The 20,879-nt window shown below is 51.0% G+C and overlaps 1 protein-coding gene across 1 annotated transcript; it reads right to left on the reverse strand.

The window, feature by feature from the left end:
• Window positions 1-4,103: 4,103 nt before the first annotated feature.
• OPRL1 (opioid related nociceptin receptor 1) lies at window positions 4,104-19,360 on the reverse strand. Its single transcript, XM_026092927.2, has 4 exons — window positions 19,168-19,360; window positions 18,656-18,906; window positions 7,423-7,778; window positions 4,104-7,151 (listed from the first exon to the last, which is right to left on the reverse strand). Exons 2-4 carry the CDS (start codon window positions 18,880-18,882, stop codon window positions 6,628-6,630), a joined length of 1,107 nt encoding a protein of 368 aa, XP_025948712.2. The 5' UTR covers window positions 18,883-18,906; window positions 19,168-19,360; the 3' UTR covers window positions 4,104-6,627.
• Between the last annotated feature and the right edge of the window lie 1,519 nt (window positions 19,361-20,879).

Consider the following 20,879-nt stretch of genomic DNA (forward strand, 5'->3'; position numbering starts at 1 on the left):
TTTTGGGGGCAACTGAGCGTGTTCAAGCTCTACCCTCATTCAGATGCCAAGGCAAACTGTGGGGAGAGTGTCACCGAGAGGATTTCCATACCTACCTCCGTGCCTTCCACGGGAATGCAGGGAGCGAGGATAAACAGTATCACCGGAGGTCGGGCTCATTTTCTGCTCTTTTACACTTAATCCCTGGAGGCAAGTGATTATCTGCAGGAATTTTCTCCATGGTTAAGCAAAGCAAAAACAGTGGAGTGCTGAGATTAGGGAAAGTCCGAGATGTGTGAACAAACGACCCGAGCACATGGAGAAGTTGCTATTAATGCCTAACATTGAACAAACATTAAGTAGCCAAATCACAGCACAGGATTCATTTTACTCTGAGGAAAGCAAGCTGAAAAGCCATTAATCTTGATTATATATTGTCTACATAGCTCATGTCCGTGTTCCCCATCACTGAGTAAATCGGCATGGCATGGTCTTTCGACAGCACCCACTGCGCTGGCAGACCAAAACCCCACAAAAATCAGTGCATATGAAATGGATAGAGCCGGTTCAAACTTTGTCTGTTTTCCTCCCTGTTACCAAGAGAAAGGTGATCTGATGTAATCAAAAACCAGACTCTGGGAATGCACTGATTCGGCCAGCAGTTTCTGTGGAAAAAATCAAATTTCCTGCTCCTGGTTTCTTGCAAATTCATCTTCTGCTTAGCTACTCTAAAACCCGGCTGTGTGGCAGGGCGGGTGCAGCTCGGCTCGTGGCTCCAGCCCACCCCGGGCTCCCAGCAGCAGGCCTGGAGGGGATGGAGGGAGGGCGGCGGGTGCTCTCCCTTCCCAACGTGCGGACAGGCGGGAAGGATTCCCAACAGCGTTCCCCTACCTCCCGCAGGAACACGCGGCAGGTACCTCCCACACACAGCAATACCGGAGAGATGCCTTTTGCTTCACGAGGGGCTATTTGCACAGGTCAAGAGTCTTCCCTGGTCTCTGCAGGTGGGCATCCCACCCAGCTCCGATACGGCACAGGAGGGCATTGAAGGACTGCAGAGGGAAGGGGATACAAGTAAAGCAGGAACAAGAGGCAAGAACGTGCCAAACACCACGGTACCAGGAACCATAAACGATCCAGCCTGCGTGTTCCTGGGAAGGGCCGCAGCCTGCCTAGGTGGAGCGATGGCGTTTGCTCCCAGAGGCCCTCGGAGCCGCTTAACTGCGGCAGGAGCAGACACCCCGGCAGCAGGACACGAGAGACGGTCTCAGGGGAAGGTGATCTCAGCTCGTTTTGGACCTTACCCTGCGCTTTCTATTCCAGGCAGTATTTAATGAGCTTTTGCGGTGCTGAAGCAGAAACCTTAAGTGTTGCACTGTGCGAGGAAGCAGACGCTCTCCCCGCAGCGCAGGGAAAGGGCTGTCTGCGTCCTTCTCCGCTGCCGAGAGCCCGCGCCGCTCCTTCGCCGCCCGGACAGCTGGCGTTTCAGTGCATTAAGGCAGAGAGCGCGCAAAGTGGGTTTATATGCTTGATTAACATCGTCGTTGCCAAGATACATGACCATGCTGCTCTACGTATCGATTATTTCATTGTCATGCAATTTATCCAGGCTGCGGGGCCCTGAAAGGGCGAACAGAGGGAGAGGATGAGCCGTGGGGCTCTTTGGCCTCGATCACCCTGCCCCGCGAGCAGTCCCTTCGCAGGCCTCCCTGCCGCTTGGCAAACTTCTGAAATGGGTCAGCCAAGGCAAAAATGAGTTACTAGCCCCAAGCCTGGCCTTAGCATGGATCATGTGTGTTTTGGGCAAAAGTTGCACATTTTATGCACGTTGCCCCCGTCTCGGTGGACAGGGGGGCAGGGTCAGGCACCCACTCGGGGTCACTTTACACCAACGCGCATCAGCTCAGACACAGCAAGGGTTCCTGTAACATCACCAACCCCATCAACAGCAAAAAAAATCATGCCAAGGACCAACCACACACCTTGCTCTGCTTTCTCATAGTCCATCTCTCTTCCTCACTTTGGACCATGAGATCTTTGGGTTATTGGCTAATGCCAAGACCTCAAGCACTCCTTCCTGCTCTCCCTTTCTGTCCCTCACCTTCCAGCCTCCCCAGCTCACAAGCCTTTTTTCCCCATGAAGATGAGCTCTTTTCCCCTATGCAGGAGCTGCTGCCAGGAATCGTCCCTCCCTGCTCAGCTACACGACTCTCCTCAACGCAGCATTTGTGGAGAGGACCAAGGAGTAAGAACCAGCCCTTCGGGCAGCCCTGAGCCAGGCTCAGGAGATGCCGGTCGCCACTGGCTGAACGCACACCGCAGCCTGGCAAGTGCCAGCACACCACGAAGTCCTGCAAAGTCGGGGCAGTGAAGCTCCCCACAGCCCCACGCATTTGCATGGAAACCCGGCAGAAAATCACGCACACTCAGTCCAGGCACCAGCGTGGGAGCTGTCAGGAGCAGGTTCACCTGGCTGAAGGAAGGAGAATTTTGTTTATAGAAAAATACCCACAAAAATAGCTGAAGGAAAGCAGAGGGAAACAGGTGGGAAAGCAAACTGTGGTCTTTCCAGCAAAGCCTGCTTCCCTGGCTGTTTAAAAGCCCCCTCCTCCGAGCAGGCAGTAAACACTGTGCTGGCCCAAGCAGCTTCTGGAGAGTCCTTTTCACTTAAATATCGAGGCTGTCACTACCAAGAGCGCACACTTTCTCCGCACAGCTGTAAAGCAGCACAGCACAGCCCATATCCCACTCCAGGCACAGCCGATCCCACCAGCAGTGACATCCCCAAGCACCCGAGACATATCAGAGCACAATTACAGCTCTTTAAGGAATCAATGAACTTTCTTTTCGAACACAAAAAAAAAAATCCCCAAAATATCTAGACATTTACAGTGTATCTCCTCACTAAAACACCTTGGAAAACCAGGCATGGCATCTTCTCAGCATCAGACCACAGCTGCGTTAAGGCAAAGCCCAGCATCATGCACCAATGGCATCCACATGGGGCAAACCACTGCTGTTACTTTCCTATAGCCAGGGTTACATCTGGATGGTAAATTGATTTAACACTGGAGTCAAGATTCAGCCAGGAATGGAGAAATTTGGAGGATGTGGAAGGCTTTGAGCTTCTCCTGGGGAATTAGGGGGATGATTTTGACTGAGCACTTGCCTAAACCAGCTAATCTCAATCTGAGCTGTAGCCAGGTAAGGGAGAGCTCAGCCCTTTCCCAGGCAAGTTCTTCCCATGGCATAAAACCACTTAAAGTTCAGTGCAGGTATAAAATCTGCATGTCACCTCTGCTTTTAGGAATTGTGATTCCTCTTGGGGGAAAATTGGTGGCTGAAGAGTCAGGGCAGGAGCTGCAGCACCAGCTGAGCCAGCATCACACAAATTCCATAACACCAAATAAGAACCCAAATACTGAATAAGTGCCCTAAGAATTCACCCCTGGGTGCTTATAATCTGCTGAACTAGAACAGAAATAAAGATTTGGGGTTTTTCCTCACCAACTTTTTCTTTTCTGTAAAAAGAATTGCCACTGCCAATCAAGAAAACCCTCCTGGTATTGCCTGACTCAGTAAGAATATTGATCTCAGTGCAGAGAGCAGACATGTTTCCTTATTGCACAGCTCACTGCCTTATCCATCCTTCTGGGCTGCAGAACAGAGCTTTGGTTTTATTTTCAGAGCAGTCCTGTAATTCATCACCATGCATGGTCATGCCTAACCCTGCAAGGCCTAGGAAGAAAGGGTGACTATTTAGGAAGAGCTTGTTTTAGTCTGGCATCCACCTTTACCTCTGAGAGCAGGTAGCAGCCAGGCACCGCGTGCAAGGCCAAGTGCAAGAGCCGACGGTTATGACACTCGGAGCAGCTTCGGCAGCTGGCAGGGTGCCAGCAGCTCGTGGTCATCTTCCACTGCCAGTTTTCTATCATTTTCGCATCTCCAGTTTCCAGATTGCCTCTAAACAAAGCCAACATAAAAGTTCCCACTGACCTGAATAAAAGGATGCTTCAGTGTTGTCACGCACGTTCAGCAGTGGTTTCAGCTGGAAAAACAAGCCCATGTGCAAACATCCCGGCAGCTCTGTTAAGTCTTTCAAATTCCACAGCATTCAAAGCACAGGAGTTTTATTTTTCCTTTATTAAAGCACACAAGTAGCCACCTAGGAAATTGTCATTTACACTGCAGTAATTGTAAAATCATATGAACACAACCATTTCAGAAGAGAATTAAAGCACCTGCATCCCAGCCAGCCAGCTGATCACAAGCCTTTAATTCCATAGGCACAGTACAATAAAGCTTTTGCTTTCAGGTTTCTTGCTCTTATAACAAACTCCACTGAGCATTGAACAGAATGTCTAAACACATTCACCGCAAGGGCCACGAAATTACCCAAAAGCTTAGTAAACACACATTTATCGAGTACTTGATTATGCAAGATCCTTGCAGCATAGTCATTATAACAAAATTATAAAAATTGCCAAATACCAGTATATTTTTTTAAGAGGACATAAGTCTATTTAAAAACCCAAGAACTAAAAAGGGCAGCTGCTCCTTAACCAGCTGCTACCAAACTCTCTCTTGCTCCCTAAGAGCCCAAACTAATTTTCCAGGGGCAGAGATGCAGCTTGCCAGCAGCGAGGTCCGCAGGCAATGCTTCTTGGCACGCTTGGGGTTTTAGCCTGGGTAGTTGTACGAGATTTCCCAGGGAGTACTTGGGGGTAAATGTCCACTGCAAAGTGCTTGAAGTGCCCAGATTTCCACCCCTCTTCCCCCCCCCTCCTCACCCCCCAATTATTCGAGAGAAGTGATATTTGTAAAGTTTTCTCTGGTATCCCTCCAGATTCCCCATCAAATGCTAATCAGCAAGAACATTCTTCCAGCTTGTGCAGTTTACAAGGAATCTGGGTCCTCTATGTGGGACATCAGAATTGCATCTATATTTTAAGCCCAACCATAAGGGAAACTCTCTACCTAGAAATATAACATTGGATTCTTTCATATAGCATATGTAAAGGACATGACAGCATTAAAATATTGGCAATCAATACATTAAAAATACAGAATCTCATAGACCAGAGCACAAGAAATATATTCACATGAAGACTGTACAGTTCAGATGCTGCTGCCTTTTCTCACACTGGAGTTGACCATCCATCTCCAAATAGAGATCAGAGCCTTATTTTCTGGTCAGCTCCACTCACCACCACTCCCAAAATTTCCTGGGGCTGTTGCAGGACAGGGGGAATACGAGCCTACCCTCCTCACCTGTGCAGACAGTGCTCAGAGGTTCAACTCTTCCATTTCCAGATGAAGTGACAGGGCATTTCATTTTACATGCATTTCTGTCCTACTGGGAAAGGGGGGGGAAAATCAATCTACAGCTGGCAGGAGGTGTGGTTCCTCAGCAGCATCTCCCAGGCTGTTGAGGGAGAAGGGGCTCGCTCTCTCCACTTCGTGTAGATCATTTCATTAAAATGAAGAAAGAAAAGGGAAAAAGAGACAAACTCCCCCCTTTTGGTATGTTTTGTACACTGTTCCTCACATGGAGCTGGTGGGAATGTCCTAGGCTGCCCCCTCCTAGCAGAAGTGTCCATGTCTTTCGGAGGAGCTGCCATCCCAGCTCTTTTAAAACAGCTTTCTCCTGTACATAAATACACATATATTTAGGCCACTTCGTTCCCTTCTCCTCTCATTAGGAAAGCTCTCCAAGGCATGCTTGGCAAGATGAAATCCTATGATACATCTGTACCTATAGCAATATAGAGATGTGTCTACATAGATACACACTGTCCATTATTATACTGAAAATACAGGGTTAAAAGAAAACCATTAGCAGCATGTAAACAAGGATTTGTGTTCATCTCATGTCTTTCCTTTGCCTCTTTTGGGCTACATTCATCACTTTTGACAGTCCCTTCTCACCACCCTGCTCGCCCCTCAAGGCGGAGGGTTTATTGCAGACCTCCAGTCGCAGGAACCGGCGTTGAACTTGTCCCCAGGCTCTGAGCCAAGGCTCTCAGCCAGGCACCTCACCTGGCTCTGGGCAGTCTGAATTTCCCCTTCTGCCAGCCTGTCCTCTGCTCCCTCCCTACTCCCTTCCCTGCATGATGACTCATCCTGGAGATGATCTAGGGTTTTGTCTGACAGCTGTTCCCCACGTTGGCTTCAGCAAAGTCTAATTTCAGAGCAATGCCGCAGGAATAAAATCCACACACGAGCGCCTGGTGAGCCATATGAGCCGATAGCATCTTAAACAGCTCAAGGAGGAAAAAGAATAGTTTGCATTTTGTCTGTCTCCCAGCAGCAATAATGTAAGGCCCAGGAGCAATGCCTGGTTTAAACCCCTTAATTCCTGAATTCTTGATAGAGTTGCAAACCACCAGGGGTTCTTAGGAATCAAAGGGCTGATGTCAAACACATTCTTCAGTGCAGAGCGCACCGGAATTGGAAATGTGTCAAATTGGCTCACTTTTTCTGCATGCTCTTGCAGGATCCGGTTTTCCCAACCCCCAAAATTGCCTCCATGGTTTCTTGCCTCTCAGTTTTGAGGTCCTGCTAAAGAGCCGTTATCTGAGTTAGCTCTGACGTGGGGGTGGTTGGACTCTGCTGGGCGACAGCCACCATGGGAATTTCCATGCCTAGTCAGGCCGGATTGTTAGTCCCCTCCGAGTTCTTGCAGGCATAAGCCACATCCTTGGCAATGCTGCACATCCTGTTGGACATCTGGAGCTCGGTCCTGAAGGAGGTGGGGAAGCAGAACTTCTTGAAGCATGCCTTGAAGTTCTCATCCAAGAAGGCGTAGAGCACTGGGTTCAGGCTGCTGTTGGCATACCCCAGCGCGGTGCAGAAGCAGGAGATGGCCAGCTCGAGCTCACTTTCTGCCTTGGCACCCAAGCACTGGACTAGCACGAAAATCTGGATGGGAGTCCAGCAGATAATGAAGACAGCCACCACCACCAGGACCATTCGGGTGATGCGCCTCAGGTTTCGGTCCTTCTCCTTAGAGCCTGAGAGGACACGGACATTCTTGAGTCGCCTGATCATGAGGCTGTAGCAGATAGTTATGATCAGCACAGGGATCATAAAGGAGAAGAGAAAGACACAGATGCCAAACACTGGATCCCAGTAATCCACGGGTGATGGGAGTTTAATTAGACAATCAATTTCTGCAAGTAAAAAATAAAGAGGAGGAAAGATCAGCAAACCTGTATCGAGAGCAAAAGCATCTGTACATTCAGTTTAATTTAGGCATGTTTAACACTGGAAAAGCAATGGCAGTGATGCAGACAGGCAAGGGCAGAGAGGAAGGAGTTAGACAGCCTGAGAGCAGGCAGCTTAACCCACTAAGGGAACTGGTATCTCTCCCCAATGGGTGCCAGAGCCCAGAGGTTGCTCTGGCCACCAGCACCTCCCTCCCCCAGATGCATTTTTACTGACCGTTGTTTTCATTCTCTGCAGATCCCATCACCATTGCCGGGATGCCAAAGACAGAAGCCAGCGCCCAGATGCAGACGTTCACCACTTTGGCCTTGTGGGGAGTGCGGATATCCAGCGCTTTGATGGGGTGGCAGATGGCGATGTAGCGGTCCACACTCATCATCGTCAGGGTGAAGGTGCTTGTGAACATGTTGTAGTAGTCTATGGAGATGGCAATTTTGCAGAGGACATTGCCAAAGGGCCAGAAGCCCAGGAATGTGTCTGTACCCTGGAAGGGTAAGGTCATCAGGCACAAGGTATCAGCCAGAGCAAGGTTAAAGATGTAAATGTTGGTTGCTGTCTTCATCTTGGTGAATCTAAAATGTAGGAATGAAACATGGTCAGAGCTCCACCTGATTCCTAATTAGCATTTAAACATGTTTGTTCTTTGGAATGATCCCATTTCTATTCTCCTAAACCCCAGAAGGAACAAGATGAAGTCCGAAAAATTTCATCCTAAGCATTTCATGCAAATGGACACAACTGTTTCATATTTTTATTCTCCCATCTCTCTGAAAAGTCACTTGAAGATGAAATATCAGAGAAATGCATTCACCTAACAGCCTAGAAACACAAGGACAGTGATCTTGCAAGGGTGAGGGAGAGTATGTGTCTCAAGACAGGATTTCCAGAAAGGCCTGAGAACAGGCAGGGGCGGGGAAAAACACCATGAATACAGAGAGACCTAACTTACAAAGTTTTCACCATATTTTTGCAGTCAATTCCCTTGAACATCACATTTTTTCCCCTTAATGTTGCAAAAAATAGACATCAGAAACTCCCTACACAAGCAGCTCCCTGACTTATCTTGTCTTAGGAGGAAGACGGAGAGGAGGGAGGGGGCCAGAGGGAAACCATCTCTCCATAAGAAGTGATGGAATTGATTTTTAAAGTGTAATCTGGAGTACATATGTCTGGCAACTGCTTCGTAAAGAACACAAAACATCTGCAAATAAGCAGTAACTAGAGTCCTAAGACACTGGAATGAAACTTGTAAACACTAATAGCACATATAGCAGTAGCCAACAGCAAATCACTAATGGTGGATGAAATAGCAACATCTCCTTCTAACCAGAAAATACTTCTCAAGTAATGCAGAAAAAAAGAAATCCAGAAAAAAGGAAGTGTTTGGATCTGTGAGCCAGAGAAAGTGACTCCCCTCATGTCAAAGGGCACATTTCTATCCAGAAAACATTTTAGGTGATCATGTCAGACTGTGTAAAGCTGATAAAAAATACAGTAAAGATGCATTTTTTCAAAATGAAAAGGAAAGACTTACAGGTTTCACCCTGTTTGGCATCTGGGGAAGGTGATGAGTAGAGAACTGAAGTCTCTTGAAGAGCGCATTTTGTCACTTTAGGAAGGAGATGCTGTATTTTTCTTACATAACATAGGTTGAGCACCACCCTTTTATTCCTGCCTCCCACAGGCTTATTAACACACAGTTCAACCCAGCTCCTTCAACAGCACAAATGGCACTTTCACCATCGTCTTCACGGGCAGGAAAAGCTAATTCCCCACAGACTGCGAGTGAGGACCATGAAAACCCGAGGCTCTCACCTCAGACCGTGCTTTTTGAGAAGTGATTTCAGTAAGGCTAACTGAGGATTTTATCACATATGGCCTCATTATTATAAATACTTACAAGAGCTTTACCCGAAAAGCTGATTTGAAAGGCGTGATATGATCCAGGGGCAAGGTGATTAGCCATTTTCCATGGGCTTATGGCCAAAGACTATGGCTAATTGGGGCTGTCAAGCCAGAATGGGTGAGGCAGCCAGTCCAGGCTAGTGGCAGCTATAAACTGGCAAGAAATTAGATTTTTATCGGACATCAAAATATTACAATGGATCTTTCTAAAGAAATATCATTTTTGGATAAAATTATGAGTCAACCCAGTTCAAAGGGGGGTTTTGTCCTTGCTGTATTGCTTTTATCAGGAGGAATGTTTGAACCGACTGCCCCAAAACAGAGTTCGCCATGCTCTAATGTTTGTCATCTCCACTTCACAAGTGGGGAATGAGTCAAAGAAATGTGTGATCACCTTCCCGAGGTGCCTGCAGAGCCTGCAGAACGAGGAACTCAGCTGCAGCCCCTAAGCCAAATGCCTCAGCCACAGGGCACTTCTCACAGACATAATGAGAACTAAAATGCAGAGATAATTTTAAACCTTCCAGACATCTAGCACTTGCTATGCTAATGGCCTTTGTGGAGATGGTGCCAGACATGGCACACATAATGATGTGTTATTAACCAAGGGCAAGTTCATTCTGGGGCATCACTGAAACCCATGAACTACTGTATAATCTCCAGTTTGATATATATTGGAATATTATGGGGTTTGATTTGACCTAAAAATACCTTTTTTTTTTAAAAACCAAACTGATGCAGAACAGCAAAGCACACAACTGCACGCCTCAAATGGCACTGCTCCCTTCTCAGATGATCTGAGCTTCAACTCCTGGCAAATGACTCAAATGCTTGGAGGAATATCGTGTTATCACTCCCATGCTCTGAGGTCTATTGAGACACGCAGCAAGGTTTGCGGCAGTAAGAGCCAGGGAGCTCCCAGTCTGAAATAGACTCTACATTTCTTAGGAAATTTGGATTGTTTGGATTACTAGTCATATGTCTGAAAGTGCTATTTGCCAGACTGTGGCTTCAGACAGCAAGAATAAATGATCCTATGTTTGACCTTAATAGCCTGGGGAAGCTTTTGGGGCAGGAGAAATCTGATGGGAGTCCCTGATGTTCTCACCTAAACCTGGGTCCAGCTCCTCCTGGCCCAGAAATCACAACCACCAAGCATGCTGGCGGTGCTTAAGGAGCCAGCTGAGATCAGACAGACTTATATAACCAAAAGCAGTCAGGGAAAAATACCAGCATCTTTCCTGCTGGAAAGATGAACAAGCAAAACACATTGCAAATCCAACGTAATCAGAAAGCTGCAAGGGCTTGAGGTAACTTTGGGACTTCCTAAGTAGCTTTACACAGAAAGCAAAAGACTTCAGTGCCATATATCCCAGAGCATCATCACCAGGGAGGTAGGTTTTGCTTTCTTGTTTCAGTTTTTGCAATCTGCATAAACAAGGCAATTTGCACAGGAGGCATGGGATGGGTCTGAAAAGATACAAAGACTTTCTCCTCTAGGTCAGCAGCCTAAGTCAGCAGGGGGGGGAAAAAGAAATTAAATCACTATTCTGTATTCACCCACGTTAAAAAAGTGTTTTCAGCTCAGGCTTCAGAAAATTATCCTAAGGCTGTCTTAGCAAAGGTGTCCTGGGAGCCATGGACTGCCTTTGCATCCCGTAGACCTGGCTGGCCTTGCCCACACTTCCCAAAGGTCAAGCTTGTTCCAACCTATGGTTTTAATTCAGACTCCTCTTACAAGAGTGCATTCATCAAAACTTGGTGTCAGAAAATAGTGCTCCAGCCAGCCTTACAGAAAACATCTTTAGAAAGTGATATGGCAGAAGGGCGCTTAAACTTTGCCTTGGCATTTAAAAATGAAGAGATTCTGGGGAATGAGGCAATTTCTGCACTCAAGTCACCCAAGGCACATTGTTGGGTGCAACAAAAAATATTTCAAGATTGCTTCAGAGTCATTCTTCTTCTGTATGCTTGACTGGAGTTTAATCATTCCCATGCTATTTCAGAGAATAAATGCCCTGTTTTGTCTATATATTTATCTCCTGCAGCAGGGTTTCTTCCCATTTGCCCTACAGTGTTAACACGCCCTTTGCTCACTCAGTTCACTGACTGATCCAGGGCAGAAAAGAGGCTAAACTGAATTTCTTCTGCAGAGGGCCATGTGTCCCACCACCTGCCACGTGTGACACAACAGGCGCTCGGAGGACAGCGTGCCGCCCTGGCCAGCTGCAGCTCTGTCACCGCAAGGCCGCAACAAGCAGCGATCTTGATGAGAGACGTGCTGCAAAAGCTCACGCAAAGCATCCTTCCAGGAGGGCCGGACTTGGAGGCAGCTCGATATGCCCCCAACTCTGGCTTCTTTTCGACATATTCTAATTTGAGAGAACAACTGTATTTTAGAACAAAGAGGGGCCACAACCACTGGCAAATAAGAATATTAGGAAATGTTTTTTGAGCAATGGAAGAAAGAAATGACCTTCCCACCTCTACTAGGCTGGAACCATCCAGCATGCACAAGAGTCAATGTTGCCTCCACATGTACCCCTAACCCAGGTGCAGTGAGAAATCCAGGCCTAATGCTAAACTTGGGATGTCTAGATTGCAACCTTCACCTTCAAGCCCTCCCTCCAGGCTCCTCTTCCAGCCCACGAGGAGACCTTGCTGGACGAGCACAGCTCCAGCTCCCCCAAGGCTCTGGAGCAACTATTCAAGCAAGCCCCGGTGCAACACATTTTGCTCAGCCTGATCCTGCCACACTCCAACAACCCTGAAAAACCTACTCTGCCCCAAAACACAGCCCCTTCTCCGCAGGCAGTGTTGGGGGTGAGCAGCCTCTCTCCTTGCTGCCTCTGGCACTGGGAGACCGAGCAAGGGTGGCTGGCCCTCCACCACCTCCCCTCCTTCCGTCGACCTTCACACCACATCAGAGGCTGGTTTTGTGCTCTTGCAAGGTGGGAAAATTAATTTGCACCTAATTACTCCTAGCTCCACTTTCTCTGCACACTGGGAGCCAACCATCATTACTCTGACCAACCGATGTTCCCAAACATTTCCAGAATGTTCAGTACAAACAAAAATCAATTAATCACTTCTCTGTGGACTCTTTCTTTTCCCTGGGTACTAACAGTGTTCTGTCTTAATCCGCACAAAAAGACAAATTAAAATTTCAGGCTGCAGGATGCACTGCCCCCCCGCCCGGCACAGCTACGGCGTTGATAATCCTGTGGCCCCGTGGAGGATGTTAGCTCCCTGCGGAGCCATTTCTTGCGCCAGGTCACGAGTGCAATTTCCTGATGGAGCATCTTCCCACAGGGCTGCTCGGCCAGTTCTCAGCCCTCCGCCCTGCTCCATCTTTGCCACAGATGCCATAGTTTTGCCCCGCTCCTGTCTTCCCCCAGCTCCTGAAGCCTAAGGTGGAAAATGTACTGATGTTAACTCAGCATTTAGCTTCACCCTCCGTTTTGCTACGTGGACCACAAGTGAAGCTACGCAGGAGAAAGCCGTGCTCTGGCAGAGGAGACCTGCTGCCTGGAAGCAGGGGGACGGGTAGGCAACATCTCATCCCACACGTTGGGCTTTGAGCTCGTTTCCCACCAGGATGGATCCTGCCCCCGGCCGAGCTGCAAAGCTGTCGCCTGGCAGAGCCCACGGGGCCGCGAGCAGCTCCGCCAAGCCCCAGTGCCGACGCCAGCCGGCTGCAGCACGCGGAGAGCGTGCACCAGGGCTGCGGGTGCCAGGGCAGAGGGGGCACAGCAAAACCCACTGCCCCCAGGAGCCTGTAAGGCTCTCGGAGCCTCTCCGTTTGGCTCTTCCTAATTTGCAGCTGATTGAGCTGCAGACAGTGCTGCTCACCGCAGCACGCTCCCTCCGTCCCCTCCCCGCACACCCAGCTGTGGCACAGCCATTGCCACCGTCCCCAACGCACACAGGTCCGCAAAGGGGCAGGGGAGCAGCACGGAGCAGAAGGGGCTAGGGGAGGATTTCTGCAGAGCTGCTCCAACCCTCCAACAGTGCAAATCCGCACCGGCTCCCCGGCATCTCCGTTCCCAAACACGGCCTCAGCCTGCAGACGGTATAAAGGCAATACTCGATCTCGCACGTATGGCCATGGTGTGTGCTGCACTGCGCGCGCGTCCGCCCCGGTGCTCTCCGTGCCACAGCCAGCCCCTCCTGAAGTCTCTACCCAGTTTAAGTCGGTTTGCTCTTAATGGCTCAACAGGCCAGAAGCAAACAATAAATTTAAGAAGGACAAATTTAAATCGTTTCGAACTAAGAGGCCAGATGCTATTGCAAGAGCCATCAACAGCATAGACACATAAAAGCCAATTAATTACCTGGCAGGACTGCGACTGCCAAGCAGGGGTTAAGGAGCCGGCAGACAGACAGCACCAGCAGTGCTGCCCCGGGACAGGCCCCGAGTCTCGCTGCCGGTCTGGGAGACGGACGTGGAAAGCGAGGGGGGCCCTCCCTCCGCTGGTGCTCCCTGGGGAAGGGCCTGGGCATCACACGCAGGCAGCACGTGCATCCCCACGCAGGTGCCTGGCCAGCTGCGAGGAACGCTGCTTTGGCTTAAAGAAGGCGCTTTACATCCTTTCTGCAGCAAAAAAGCTCTGCAGCCATAAGCATGGCAGGCGTCCTTGGCCCTCGCTTTGTCATAGCCCCGCTGCCGGCCGTGCGCCCCGTGGTGCTCAGCCCCTCGGTGTTGACCTCCTTCCTCCACAAATCACAGCAATTCTCTTTTGCCAAGGGAAACGAGAAGCAGAGGGCACAGAAAGAGCAAAGGCCCTGAGGTCTGGCAGCCTTGCAGATGTCCACGGGGCCGGCACCATGTTAAACACTCGCTCAATCCCCACTCCGAGATATACGGCCGGTCAAGGCTCTTCCATTAGAGCTTTCTATTAAGAAGTCAGCATCGCTGAAATGTCGTAATTAACTTCATTTTCCACGTCGCATCACAGCCAGCCGCCCTCACCCTCTCCTCAGAGATCAATACCATTTCAGATGAGATGAAACGTGGCTCAGCCTCCCCCACACAGGAGGGACGCGCGATGCAGAGCTGCCCTGGGCACCAGCAGCCACCAAAATCTGGGTTTCCCACCTCCTGCACAGGGGATTCGCCAAGTCAATTGCACCAGATCTTCGAAGCATCAGACACCAGTGCAGGCACCTGCGCCGCTGTCAACGCAAAGCTCAGAGCCCTGGCGAGGTGACACCATTGCAGCCACACGAGCAGTTCTGCCCTCCGTTTTGCACAAAAAATGCGTACGATCAGGGATGCACAGCGTGGCCAAACCCCAGTCCCAGCCAGGAGCCCAGCCATGGGGGTAGCGAGCAGCTAGCGAGCCTTGCAGAGCCCCAGATCGGGGCTCCCCATGGGACAGGCAGCCCCTGCAGCGCTCTGGAGCTCTTTGCCAGCTCTCCGATGGCACGAGCAGGCGGGAGCATCCCGCCTTGCCCTCGATGGGCAGCTCAAACATGAGCAAGATCCTCAGCAGGAAGCATGGACGTGATCCCAGAGCTGCTCCACACAGCGCATCCTCACCATGGCCCAATAAGCTCCAAAAAGAGCCTTTTTAATTTTTGTAGTCACCTAAAAATGACAAAGCAGCAAATAAAAATCTGGGGGCCTAACAGCTCTAATCTGCCTAGGCAGCTGCTTAAACTGCTCTGAAACGGTGTTAATCAATACGGAGCATTGAACAAAACTCAGTGCTTCGTGGAGTGCCCTGGGCTCCCAGAAAAACCCGGTTTCAGGCAGGAGGGAAAGGCGCTAGCGGAGGAGAGATGACCCGGGGCAAGGCAGCAGCCGCAGTGCTGATGGGTGGCAGCACCCAGAGGAGCCCTGGGGACACGGCACCGCCGCGGGGACGGCCGGAGCCAGGAGGGCAGAGCCGAGGGAGCACGTCCTCCTCGCTGCTGAGCGTCACAGCCATCGGAGGATGGAGATGGGATGATGTGGGACACCTCGTCCCCGGTCCCCCTTCCCTGCCAGCATCTCCCTCCCTTTCTCTTTCCTTCCCCAGGGCAGCAGCTCTGGCCATGCTGCATCGCAGAGCTCCGTTATCAGACAAGGCATCTCAGCAGCCTGTTTTCTCCCAAACCCTCTCCACCTCGTGCCGTTCAACTCATTTCACATTTAAAGCAGTGCGGGAAACACACGCAGAGGAGCTCGGAGGAGCAAAAGCAGCAGCAGGCAGGAGCTCGGCGAGAAACACGACCCGGGAGCGAGCGGAGCAAAGCAGCCGACGGGGCAGCTTCCTACCGCGGGCCGGCTCCTCCGGGAATGGGCCTTCCCGACGGGAGCCCTCGCCATCGCATCCAATTAGCACCGCGGGAGGATTGACAGCCACGTGACAGCTGTAGCTATAAATTAATCATTCCAAATGTTAAATCACTCCGGATATAATAGAGATGTAGGCTGAGCTCTACAACAGAGGGGAAAACCCAGAGGCTTTGATTTTCTCTTTTTTCGTCCGAAATACCAAGAGGATTTTCAACTTTTCCCTCAGCACTGCAAGAAACTCATTCGAGATGAGCAAACAACAAGCCTTCCTGAAGCCTCCGATTTCCTCAAGTGCTGATATTAGTCTTTGTGTTTCCCAACTCACTGAAAAAACAGGAAACAATTACTGTCTACATCACAGCACTGCTCTTTTTATGGAGGATAATACACAGGCCGCGTGCAGGCAGCAGCAACAGTGAAAAACCAGCTTTTGCACAACGCAGCATACCTACGGATAGGGGTGTGACTCGGTGGTTTTGCTACTCTTCCATAAATGGAAGAGCTATGACATTAGAAAAAGTCCCAGAATTGCACATTCACTTGCCAGCACCCAAATTTCAACCCATTGAAACAGATACAGTTTAAGACACAGAGCCCAGAAGCACCAGCGCTGCAACCCCGGGAGAAAAGCTGCTCTCGAGAAGTCGGCTAGGCCAGGAGCATCCTCCTCGCAGGGCTGCTCTCCGGCCGCACAGCTCTGCGTGAGCACATTTACATGAGCGGGGTCTATGGTTTGAGATATTCAGCCCAGTTTTTCCCCCACATTTAAACCTGGCATGGACCTGGCTACCCCACCTGAGCTCAAGGCAAGGATGGAAAGCTCCTGGACAGAGATGCCCCCCGTTTCTGCCACCCGCTGACCCGCCAAGGACTATTTCCCCCAGCGTTACCCAGTAGCAGCCTCAGCCAGGAGCTCCTGAGGGGCAGAAGCAATAGGAAACAGCAGCCTCTTAGACACGTGCTGCAGAGTTTTAACTTTCCTCGGCACACATTACTCAAATGGCATCTCCAGGCTCACACAGCAGTTTTGGAGAAAAATAGGTGAATCCCCCAAAAGAATAGCCAAATAATACAAATATCTATAGGGTATTTTCTATATATAGGGAGTTACTGAGTGGAGGGAGTGTGAGGAAAAAAGGTTGGGGTGGGGGGAGGGCATTTGTCTTGAGTTTTTAATTGCTTTAAACCAGGAAAAAATGGAGGACAAAGTTAAGTTCCAGGGACAATTCCAGGGCTAAATCTCACTTTCCTTTCTTGGGTCCCATTTACCCAGCTGGAAGATGAGTCAGAAAGCAGCAAAAGAGAAGCTATTCTGGAAGCATGGCCTGGTAGCACCAGGTGCACGTCCACCTTGACCAGACTGGGATGCCGGTTTGGGGCAGTTCACATTCTTGGCAATAGACTTGCCGCAGCCCCCAGGCAGGGGCCGGCAGGCGCCTTCCCCGGTGCGTGCCCTGTGCATTAGGCAGGCGGAGGGACCGCTCTGCCCGGGGCCGGTGATGCCAGTTTTCATGGCCAGCAGCATCACATCCATGAACAGGAACCAGTGCCTGACCCACTTCCACTGGGACAAAATGACAGCAGCTCTCTACGTCCCATGAGATCTCTGCAGCCGGTGCTGTGATTCCTCCCAGGGCTTCTCCTTCCAAAATGTGTTAAGATTCATGCAAAGACTCCCTCCCTCCCCTACCTCCACGCTGGCCGTCAGTCCTCCCCAGGTGTTGCATTGCTGGGGGACAGAGACCCTTCGCTTGCAGGGATTCACAGCCCAGCAGCAGCGAGGGGGGCTCCAGCACCGCTGCTCCCAGGGCGCAGGCTGCTCTTGGGGATGCTCCAGCCCTACAGCACAGCATGGGGGGCAAGAGGGAGCCACACGGCTGGTGCAGGAGGGTCGGAAAGCCTCATCTTACAAAGACCAAGCCTACCTGAACAAATACTACCACACCAAGTAACATCAAGGCAAGAACTATCCAAACGTGGCACCACTGCACCGTAAACCTCCTCCCTGCTCATCCGAACTCCGTGCTGTTGCAATCCCTTCTCCCGGCCATAAACTCCTCCGCAGGAAGAGCGCTGACAGGCGACCTGATAAGCTGTGATGTTGCTTCACCCTTGCAGAAAGATGTAACCTCCATTCAGGCCTGCAATACTGCAGACCTCGTTCTGCAGCCTCTCCCCCGGCTGAGCCATGTATATTCACAGGAAAGATGCTCTGGAATCAGCAGGGTTCCCAGCAAGAGCTAGACAATCTCAGTGCCCAAATATCTGCTAAATATTTTCATCCTTTACTGAAGCAGAAGACAAATGTACCTGGTCTCTTTCGTGCTGACAGCATCTATCTGTACCAGGAACCTGCTCCAAGGTATGTATAAAATGGAAGCTTGCTCTTAACATCCAGGATGCACAGATCAGGAGGAGGTTGCTGGCTTTGGATGGAGGATCACAGCCTTAACGTACACAAACTTATTGTGCACTTAAAGGGGAGAAAAAGATTTCTGATATCAGAAAATAAGGGGGTTTAACCATAGCAGAGCCAGACAGGGACACTTGCAAAGCCAGGAACATGGCTTAGCATGCAGGAGGCTGGGCAGTGCTGCCAGACTGGTGCACGCTCCTCGCTCTGGCCCTCTGCAAAGGTCCCCCCACTCTCGTGGCCTCCAGGCAGGGAGCCTGTCTGCAGCCAGACAAGCTGCCCTCGTCCCCACAACATACTGTCACGTCTTATCTACAGCCATAATTTCAAAGAAATTCTTCTAGCTGCATTAATGATTTTCACCTGCGAAAGTAACACAGAGCCACCTGGCAAGCCCTTTCCCTGGGAACGAGATTTGCTTTGGAAAATGCCAGCTCCCAAACGGAGCAGCACCTGCAGCCAGGGCTGGGTGCACTCACCACCCACGAGGGAGATGTCCCATTAGAGTTTAGGCACTCTGGCAGCTAAACATCTCCAGCACTTTGCCCTCACAATTGCATCTCTCAATTTGCAGAGAGCCCTGCTTTTTTAATAGATCCGATTGCTCTATTCCATTCTCCGGGTTAAACTTTAGGAGGCACCAGAGGGCAGCTGAAAGAGCTGATGAGAGCCCTCATCACGCCTAGGAGGGGAGAAAAACAAATAAAACCAAAACAATAAAATGAATGCCACATCTTTACCTCTACAACACACAGCAAATACCAGGGAAGCACCTGCGTGCTTCAGCCAGAGCACTGATTTGGGCTGCTCCGCTCGCACCTCTCCCAGCAGCCGCCCGCGTGTCCTACCTGACAATCACATACATGACGGAGCAGTTGCCCACCAGCCCCACGATGCACACGATGGAGTAGACGACCACGATGGTGATCTTGATGCCCAGCGGCAGGAAGCTGTCCCCCGTGCCGTTGTTGAACCAGTTGCTGGGGAGGAAGCTCAGGTTCAGCATGGAGGAGTCGTTCAGCAGCTTTCTCAGGTCAGGGTCCTCCAAAATGTGGGCAGGGAAGAGAGGATCCATCCTGAAGCAAGGATTGCCAAGGACCTGGGGCAGAGAGACAGGTTTAAGACGCGCCGATCAAACGGCTGGCGGGGACCGCAGCAAAGCATGCACAGGAGAAACGCTGGGGGAGAGGGCTCGCTTATTGCCGGGCACAGCGCAGCCCCCCTTAAACCTCCCCAAGACCGCTTTGGTGGGCTGCAACCCTGCCGCATCCGCGAGCACGCAGGGAGCCCGCGCGTATCTGCACAGCCCCGCGGCCCCCGCCGCGCCGAGGCCGGTCCCGGTCCCGTCCCCGCCGCTCACCTGGGCGCGGGGACCCGGCGCTGCCTCCGCCGCGGCTGCAGCGGGCGATGCTGCGGGCAGGCAGGGCTGCTGCCGGCGCGGGGGGCTGCGCGCCGGAGCCCACGGTTTTAAGGCGAAGGGAGGGATGGGGGAAGAGGGAGGGAGGCAGGAGCGCGGCTGGGCAGAGCCAGCCCTGGCTGCCTGGTTTCTCCCACTGCGTAAAAAGGGAAAAAAGTAGGAGGAGAGAGGGGAGGAAAAGGAGAGGAAAAAAAAAGAAAAAAGCACGGAGCGAAAAGCAAGCCCACACCTGAGCGCCCCGAGCCCCGCCCGCCCCCTCCGCGCCGCGCAGGCAGCGCGCACCCGGCCGCGGCCCCGCACCCCCCCCCCCCCCCCCCCGGGGCCGGTTGCACCCGCAAGCCCCCAGACAAGGGGGCAAAACTGCAGGGACGCTTTTTTAGAAACGCGACTCAGGGAAGCAAAATCCCCTCTGCAACTGTGCGACCCGGAGGCTGCGCTACCGCAGGGGAGCCGGGGCAGGGAGGTGACCCAGCGGCTGCAGGCAGGGCTGAGACTGGAGGGAGAAGGCTGTTATTACCTTGAATTCTTTCAGCGGCATTTGCTAAGGATAATTTGTGCAGCCCAAGACATTCTGCACTTAGGATCAGAGTTGCAGTAGCACATTTATTTTGTTGTAATATGCAAAAGTAAATTCAATATATTGGGGTGGGTGCATGCAAACCTCAGCATGTCCCTGTGTTCCCAAATCCGACCTGCTGGACTCGGTGCCCAGGCGCTGCACAGCACCTTCGAGCCTGCTCTCAGCTCAGCAAATCCACCTTTGCACAAACAGGCTGCAGAGAGGTCTCTGGGCTCCACCCCCAGTTTGATCCCAGCTTAGGGACAAGTTGAGGGCTAAAAATTAGAGCCTTGTGGTCCAGCACCTCCCTGTTTCAATCACCCACCAAGTTCCCTTGGAGAAGTCAACTCCCAATTGCTTGGGCAGGGAGGGCAAGCAGGCACATGGGACATATCCAGCTCAAGGCATGTTACTGCTCACCCAAAAGGAGATCGGCTCTTTGGGCAGTAAATTCTGCTTCCCTTCCCTGCCTGCTGACAGCCCAGTGCAGAGCTGCTTGGGAACCCACTGGACATGCTCAGAGCCTACCCCTGACTGTTTTAATTCCACTTTAATGCATTTCTGGGGGTATTTGCCACATAAGCTGCCCATACTTTACATGTTAAGTCAAGGTAATTTTCCTGTTTCATAAGAATAGCTCCTAGCTCTGACAAGGAACAAGGGAAAAGCCTGACCCACAGACGAAGCCCTCCTGTAAAATACAGTCTTAGTCTTTAAAGAATTGTTTTTCAGTCAGCGCATTAACAAGAGTCTGAGATAAATACTAGACATTAATTGTTAATGGATTGATTTTCAAAGGCTGAAGGAAGGACAGCAGTAAATCAGTGCAGGAGAGCACAGCTGGACAGCCCAAGAGCCTGTGGGAAAAGCACTTGCAAATTCAGCTCTGCTCTCCTCTGCTGGCTCCCACCACAATAAACACGCTTAGCCCTTCAGATACCCATTTTATATTAATTCAGCGCAGCAAATACAGCATGTTCCTCTATTTATCTTGTGGCAGTGGTTGTTTTGACTTGACAGAGCCTAGCGTTTGAGGAGGAGCGATGTGCAGGGCTGAGCGCAGGGGACGGGGTTTGCCACCTTCAGCTACCAGGGC

Source organism: Dromaius novaehollandiae, chromosome 16, assembly GCF_036370855.1.
Source record: "Dromaius novaehollandiae isolate bDroNov1 chromosome 16, bDroNov1.hap1, whole genome shotgun sequence".
Classification (NCBI taxonomy): Eukaryota; Metazoa; Chordata; class Aves; order Casuariiformes; family Dromaiidae; genus Dromaius; species Dromaius novaehollandiae.